Here is an 8091-nt window from a genome sequence, read left to right as displayed (position 1 = left end):
AAAATATGTTTTAGTTAAAAAAAGATGATCGGTAGGCCTATCATTTAGAAACTTTCTTTAGTTTTGTAATGTTTTCTTAGCCTACCTCAATTCTGACTTGTGTGCCGAGTCCGACTCCTTGACTTCTGTGTGCGTGCTGCAATCGCTATTTGGCAAGCTCAGAAGAGCGCACTGACATGCATCGGTTTGTGTTTTCGGTTAAACTGCTTTGATTTTACAAGCGTTGATTTGGGATACTGCGTTTATTTTTTCCGGGATTATCAACCTAAATTAATGCATTGACTAATAAAGTAAATTGTTAAAACTCAAACTTTTGATTTTAGTGGGGCACAGCAGATTTATACTGAGGCACGTGCCCCAGTAAAAAGGGTCTAACGACGCCCCTGAGTGTTCAAACAAATTGCCTCAATGCACTTATTTACAGTTTTTCACAATATTGCTAAAACACTAAACCCCATTCTCTGAATCAAATGTTCAGTGAACTAAACCAATTTGTCAAATCAGACACTTTTGGCAAAACTCTAAACACATTGTCATTTACTGAACACATGTTGCACTGTGATGCACTTGTGCTGCAAAATGGTAAACACAGGCGGCAAACAGTACATTCCCCCCGAGGCAAGTAGGGTGAAGTGCCTTGCCCAAGGACACAACGTCATTTGGCACAGCCAGGATTCGAACCGGTAACCTTCAGATTACTAGCCCGACTCCCGAACCGCTCAGCCACCTGACTCCTGTACTCAGCCACCTGACTTACTGTAAGTCGCTCTGGATAAGAGCGTCTGGTAAATGACTAAATGTAAACACAACTAACACAGTTGTCATCTGTAAAACACAATGACTCAAAACTTGTTTCTAATGGTGGTTTGGGACAATGGCAGCTTTCACCGTGCTGTCTGTATACAAGAATAGTTAAACAACAACCAGCATTTTCTACTGTAAATGCTTGCCTTGGTCCATGACCAAAATACATATACCAGGGTAAATCTCCTCCTGGAGTGTTTTCAAGGCTGGATTCAGCACACCAGAGGGTTTTGACCCTGTTTTTCTTTGTTCTTTGTTGACAGTACTGAGTTGTGATGGTTACTGTCGCTCTGGATAAGAGCGTCTGGTAAATGACTAAATGTAAACACAACTAACACAGTTGTCATCTGTAAAACACAATGACTCAAAACTTGTTTCTAATGGTGGTTTGGGACAATGGCAGCTTTCACCGTGGTGTCTGTATACAAAAATAGTTAAACAACAACCAGCATTTTCTACTGTAAATGCTTGCCTTGGTCCATGACCAAAATCCATATACCAGGGTAAATCTCCTCCTGGAGTGTTTTCAAGGCTGGATTTAGCACACCAGAGGGTTTTGACCCTGTTTTTCTTTGTTCTTTGTTGACAGTACTGAGTTGTGATGGTTACTGTAATATTTGTAAAGCCCTTTTTACAGTACAAGCAATGTCACAGAGGGCTTCACATACACCCATAGAACTGCCCCTCAGCCAACCTCAACCCTTAAGTTAAGATGAGCCTATACATTTCCCCAAAACTTTCGCATTTAGCTTATCGGCAATTTTTTCCCAAGCTGCTTGTTTTGCTATGGCAGCGGTGGCGGTGTTTGACTTAGCCATGATAATATGCTTATTGTCTAGAGACTCATTATAATAGTTTGCTCGGATGGCGAGAATAGCCTATCACCGCTCTCTCTTTCGTCTTTTTCGTCTTCAACCCTTACGGTGGCAGAGAAACAATAATACAGGCATTTGTTGCACATGGGTTTGGAAAAGGAAAGATTACAGTTAAATCTAAAATATGGTCAACTTTAGCTCTGCACTTATTTAATAATGACTCTGTAAATGACATTCTAAATGGCTATATGTCATATGGAGCCAAGACAGAAGTCAGATTAAAGTAGGCGACAAGAAAGAGAGAAGCCGAGCAACGGAAAAGGATAAAGAGGAAGAACAAACAGAAAAAAAAGAAGAAGAGGTAGAGAAGGTGAGAGTCAGGAGGAACAAGAAAGACAAAGGCTCTCCTGAACATGATCAATCAGAGTTAAGAGAAACAAAACCTGGACCCAAGGTTTTCACAATTGTAATTAAAAAGGAAAATTAGAATAAAATTAAACCATTGGCAGGCACAAAAAAACATAGGTGACCATGGACAGACATCCTCTCCAAAGATTTCATTAAAATCAATTCCTGCTGTACTCTGTCATTTAAATATCAACATGTTAAAGCTACACACAGCTGTAAAAGAATGTCACCATACCTGCATGTATCTGAAGTTTGCACATTTAAGACATGCAAAGCATGTGAGTTTTCAGTAGTATGAATGCGTGCGTGAACCTTTCACATGTGAAAGTGAATGCGTTTCATATGTGTCGATACGAGCATTTCACATATGTGGATGTGAGTTTTCAGTAGTATGAATGCGTGTGTGAACATTTCACGTGAAAGTGAATGTGTTTCATATGTGTTTGTGTAAGGACAGTCTGAATTATTTCCTAAATGGCCCCTCATAAACAAGAGCCCATAACCACCAAAAAACATAACCATCAAAGTTATGAGATTAGGAGAAGTCACTCATCCAAAAAGGAAAGAAAATGTCGGTATGCGAGCTTCCCGAGAAGAGGTAAAATTGCCAGATCGATCCACAAAGGTGTGAGCAACTACCACTATCAGCAGCTCAAGAAGACTCCAAAAGAAGGAGTCTTACAAAATATGTTTTTAAAAGGATTTCCTTTGAAGTGCAAAAAAGTATGAAACTCCATAATGATGTGCTGCTGGAGCTGATGCTCACACAAAAACATTATGGAGTGCAGCGGCAATGTTTCTTCTGGTGGTTATATTCAGCACCTGCAGGTGAAGTCCATATGTACATGGATGCAGGAATAAATATATTGGTAGAGCGTCTTAAACTTCCCACACCAGTTACTCTCCATCTTGACGCTTCTAAGGGTGTTGTGTCAAAGATCCCAAATCAAAACAAAAGGGTGCTGTACTATGCCCTTGTACTGCCAGGTATGGAAAAAGATAAGGCACCTGTGCCCATCTCTGAGCTTATCACCAATGAACATTATATATCAACATTAACATATTGGTTGATGGAAACAGTCAGAAAAGTCTCCAGGTGCACATCGTGCAGAGTACGACAGGTAGAGACAGACTACAGCTGGGCTCTGATGGATAGTATGCTGCTGTCCTTCAACAGGGAGACTATATCTGCCTATCTTGAAAGAGCAAATAATGTCATTAGAAGTGACCTTCATAAGTTCACAGTTTTACACCTTTGCTCTGCCCACATTGTAAAAGCTGTCGCACAGGGATTTGGGAAAATGATGAGTATGTCACATATTGCTTTGCATTATTGTTAAACAGTACAAGCATGGATGAAGCCCTTCCTGTGTTCCAACACGTGTGTACTTTTCACTTCAATGGAGGCTGGTGATCTTGTCAAACATTCAAAAAACACACAAGAGCATATCCCATGCTAAACACATACAAGTAGAGCATGTGAAAGAAGAAGACTCCAAAGATCAGTTCCATGGTAAAATAACAATCCTTGTTTTTATTGTATTATATGCAGGTACAAGCCCTATGGAAGAAAAAAGCCTCTGAGATGGTGGTTTGACATTTTCACAAATCCACTGAAAATAATGTGAGATAAAAATGAATAAACTAAAGGCTGTGCAACATGTATGCATAGTCAGTGAACACTCTCAAATGGATTTGAGGATTATAGGTCACATGACCAAAAAGCTATAGAAGTTTCGAAAGTGTGGCTGTATTTCACAGCGAACAAACTGCACAGGAGCTCAACGCAGACGTACATTTCTGCTTCCACACTTTGTTCTGTATTTGCATGAGTATGAAAAGTATGTGTTCAAATGTGTGGATGTGTGTAGTAGGAAAGAGGAACAGTGAGCCTCATTTGAAGTATTTGAGTTTTAAATCTAAGAAATGAAATAGCTTATTGTAGTTTAGAGTAATATATATATATATATATATATATATATATTTGTTTTACTACAGGAACCATCAAATGTCAGTTTGACCATTTCAGCATTTTGGTATTTCTTGTTAAGGGTTCAGAAACTAAGTGATGTGGATTTGGCATTCTTCCAAATACGCTCCTACTACGAGGACTTACAGAGAATCGAAACTGAACTGGTGCAAAGGCGGAAATGAACAGCCTTTCACCTACTCAGACTTCACCAGATATGGCACAGCCTTGCATCTCGATTTGTGTGGACAAACTCAGCTGTGCCATCTGCTTGGACTTTCTCAGTGACCCGGCAACTATCCCCTGTGGGCACAGTTTCTGCATTGTTTGTATCCAGGAGTTCTGGGATGTGGAAGCTATGTTTGAGCGTACCTGTTGTCCTACATGCAGTCACACTTTCCCTTCCAAACCTATCTTGTTCAAGAACCTCACCCTGGCGGAGCTGGTGAGGGCTTTGGAGGGCTATTCCGCGTCTGGATCCGAGGCAGCTGCTCAGGGGAAGAGGGGAGCAGCTTTTGCCAGTCCAGCTAACGGAGATGTCCATCCCCCAAAGAGGTCCACCACCAGTACATCTGAAGCCCAGGATTTCAGGGCATGTCAGAAACACGACAGACTGATGGAGGTTTACTGTTGCAAAGAAGAGCAGTGCATCTGCACTCTGTGTGCTGCCGTCGACCACAGAGGGCACACTGTCGTGCCAGTGAACGACCAACGGATGCAGAAACAGGTAAATGCTTTTTGCAGAGAATACATCTGCTGAAAAGCACTACATATTGAAAGTTCAGTACATCAGTTCTCAGACTGCCTTATCGTAGGTACTTTTGTGTAGTTATAGTAGTGCTTGAAAACGGCTGAACGGGATTGAAAAGGCTCGGATCCCCGGTTGCTTTTGCCGCCATGATGTGAAAAAGAATGTGGGAAATGAATTGAAACACAAAAAGTGCTGCTTATTTACATCCTAAAATTTCAGGCAGGATTTGACATGCAGATGAAAAAATATAATATTCATATGTATGTATTATACAAGTATAGTATATACTATATTTTACATTAAGTGATTGAGAATGAAAACGTGCCCACAGGAAAAGCTGGCAGACATAACAAAGTCATGTGACAGGATGATTCAGAGAGGAGAGAAGGAACTGGAGCACTTGAAGAAGACTGTGCGGCAGACTGAGGTTTGTGTTTGTGCTCCACTGTACTCAGTACAGAACTAATTGGGGGGGTCAGATGGCTGAGCGGTTAGAGAGTCTGGCTAGTAATCAGAAGGTTGTTGGTTCGATTCCCGGCCGTGCAAAATTACATTGTGTCCTTGGGCAAGGCACTTCACCCTACTTGCCTCGGGGGAATGTCCCTGTACTTACTGTAAGTCGCTCTGGATAAGAGCGTCTGCTAAATGACTAAATGTAATTGTATTCCTTGATACATAATATGTGACTTATTGGAGGTCAAAGGTATGATTAACCACCCCCCTGCCCGCCCATCCAACAATCAATGTATTTCAAAAATTATTTTAATTATTATTTATTATTGGCTCACTCAAAATGGTCAAAGTTCATGGCTAAAGTCAATCTACTGTAGAATCTTTGAAGAAATTGTCTACCTGGTGACCCCAAAGTCAGTTTTCCAGAACTGTTCATGCATAATATAATTGCTTATCAGAGTGACGGAAGCACAGTCACATCTGAGCCATGTCAATGGGGAGTCAGGGGAGTAGGGGAGTCAGATGGCTAGGAACCAGTTATGGTTATGGCTAGGGAATCCTAACCACTCTGGTTAGGATTCCCTAGCCAGAGTGGTTAGGGAATCGGGCTAGTAATCAGAAGGTTGCTAGTTGGATTCCCGGCTCTGCAAACCAAATGACGTTGTGTCCTTGGGCAAGGCACTTCATCCTACTTGCCTCGTGGGAATGTCCCTGTACTTACTGTAAGTCGCTCTGGATAAGAGCGTCTGCTAAATGACTAAATGTAAATGTAAATGCCAAGTTCTGTATGTCCGATAGGAGAGGGGCCAGGCTGAGGAGGAGCACTGTGAGGGGATCTTCGCTGGCCTGGTTGACTCTATCCAGAGGCACGTCTCCACCGTGATGAACCTGATCAGGGCCCAGGAGAAGGCTGTCCAGGGGCAGGCTCAGACCTCCCTGAAGGAACTGGTGCTGTGGTTGGCTGTGCTGAGAAGGCGACATGCTGAGCTGGAGCAGTTCTCTCACACACAAGATGACATCCAATTCCTCCAGGTATTACTGCAGTAGAAATGTAATCCTAGCACAGCCAGTAATGATGATGATGATGAGTAGGATGATGCTATAATAATGAGGTCTCTGCCTTCTTATTCCGCTGGCAGAGATGGTCCTCACTGGCCACCGGTCCTGAGGCCAGGGACTGGCCCTCGGTTCCAGTCAGTGCTCCATTTGAGGCCATGAGAGCAGCTGTGGAGGAGATTGGAGGGAGACTGGAAGCTTTTTTCAACAAGGAAATCAACACTCTCTCACAAATGGGTTGGTGGGATAGTGGAATAATGTAATCTTTCTGGCAGCATGTGTTTTTCTCCTGCAGATTACTTTCATGCAAATAAATGTATCTACCTTTTGCTTTCTCTGCAATAAATGGAAGTAAAGATTCCCATGTTACTCCAGATTATGGGGTGGATTCTGAGATGACAGTAGGAGAATCTACGACCACAGGTCTTCCCATTTTGGTCAACATTTCTTGATGTTGTCTCATATCTTGGAAGTGTTCTTACATGGAAATACATTGAAGACATCACATCTGGCAATACATGTAATAGTGTGTTTCACTCTGGTATCTCTCTTCACTCTACAGTTGACAGATTTCCTGATGTTCCTGAAATCCTGCCTGCTCCAGCTGCCCAGACACGAGAGCCAAGAACCAGATCTGAATTCTTACAGTGTGAGTAAAAACGTTTCCCTTTCCGTCCACCTTCAGCTCACCCGCCTGTCACACGTTCAAAAGCCTGTTTCAGGTCAACTGAGCCAAGTCTGCAGTCACATCATGATCACCTCCCTCCGTCTCTTCAACGTTTAGGCGCCTGTGAGCTCACTCTGGACTCTGACACTGCCCATAAAGACCTGTTCCTCTCCACCAACAACAAGATGGTGACATGTGATCCTAAAAAGGTGAAGAACTCGGTCCCTGTGCCCTATAAAGCTGACCGCTTTGCACGCCGCCGCCAGGTGCTCTGCAAAGAAGGCCTGGAGGGGGAGCACTGTTACTTTGAGGTGGAGGTGGACGGAGAGAAGGCTGAGATCGCTTTAACGTACAAAGGACTCGATAGAGGGTCGCTCAGCCCATCGTCTGCCTTAGGAGGCAATAAGGTGTCCTGGAGCCTGGACCGTTCTAAAACGTATTCCGTGAGCCACAAAGCCAATAGTGTTCGACTCATAGCAACTCCCGACAGTCGCAAAATAGGGGTTTACATCAAATTCAAGGAAGGCACGTTGTCATTTTATGAGGTTTCCGAAAACACTATGAAGTTACTTTATAAGACTGTGACAACATTCAGTGAGCCCCTCTATCCAGGATTCTGGCTCGGGGATATGTGTACTATTAAATTATGTGATCTGAAAAATGAGTGAATACCACCCTCTCTGTCCCCTACAACAAGCTTATTTTGTGTCTGAAAGCCACGCCTACTGTTAGAACAATGGCCTATCCTGCTTCTCCTGCTCCCTGATCTTTCATGGCCACCATCACATTCTGAACACCAAACTGCCAACAAGTCCTTCTTGCTGCAAGAATAAACAGATAAAGACAAGTTCTTCTGACCTCAGACCTTATAATCGCAAAAGTTCCACCACAACTACTTTTCCAGTAGATAGTTTTGTATGTTGCATCTTTCCTGTAACTTTTATGTTCACATATCTTATTCTTTAAGATCATAATAAAATGATTCCTTGTCTACACTAAAGGGCAGTGTCATGTTTTGTAGAAGTACAGCAGGATAAGCAGAACAGTAGAGCAGTCCTCATGTCTGTGGTCCTGGATGTGTTCAAAATGTTCTGTGTGCTGCTTTTATAGCAGTAGAATCATTTAAATTAGTGATTTGTAGTGTAGACTAATGTAAGCGGTAGCAAGA

At 42.5% G+C, this 8091-nt stretch overlaps 1 protein-coding gene across 2 annotated transcripts; it reads left to right on the top strand.

Annotated features, from left to right (window-relative positions):
- Positions 1–4182: 4182 nt before the first annotated feature.
- Positions 4183–7917, top strand: LOC134019735 (tripartite motif-containing protein 16-like protein). Of its 2 annotated transcripts, XM_062460577.1 has the most exons (7): positions 4183–4723; positions 5079–5174; positions 5999–6232; positions 6340–6493; positions 6632–6679; positions 6819–6905; positions 7041–7917. In XM_062460577.1, exons 1-7 carry the CDS (start codon positions 4214–4216, stop codon positions 7589–7591), a joined length of 1680 nt encoding a protein of 559 aa, XP_062316561.1. In that variant the 5' UTR covers positions 4183–4213; the 3' UTR covers positions 7592–7917. The 2 variants fall into 2 exon arrangements, with proteins under 2 accessions (XP_062316561.1, XP_062316562.1); XM_062460578.1 differs by lacking the exon at positions 6632–6679.
- Positions 7918–8091: the final 174 nt, after the last annotated feature.

Source organism: Osmerus eperlanus, chromosome 1, assembly GCF_963692335.1.
Source record: "Osmerus eperlanus chromosome 1, fOsmEpe2.1, whole genome shotgun sequence".
NCBI lineage: Eukaryota > Metazoa > Chordata > Actinopteri > Osmeriformes > Osmeridae > Osmerus > Osmerus eperlanus.
The sequence above is the reverse complement of the archived record's forward strand: the minus strand, read 5'-3'. Positions and strand labels throughout refer to the sequence as shown.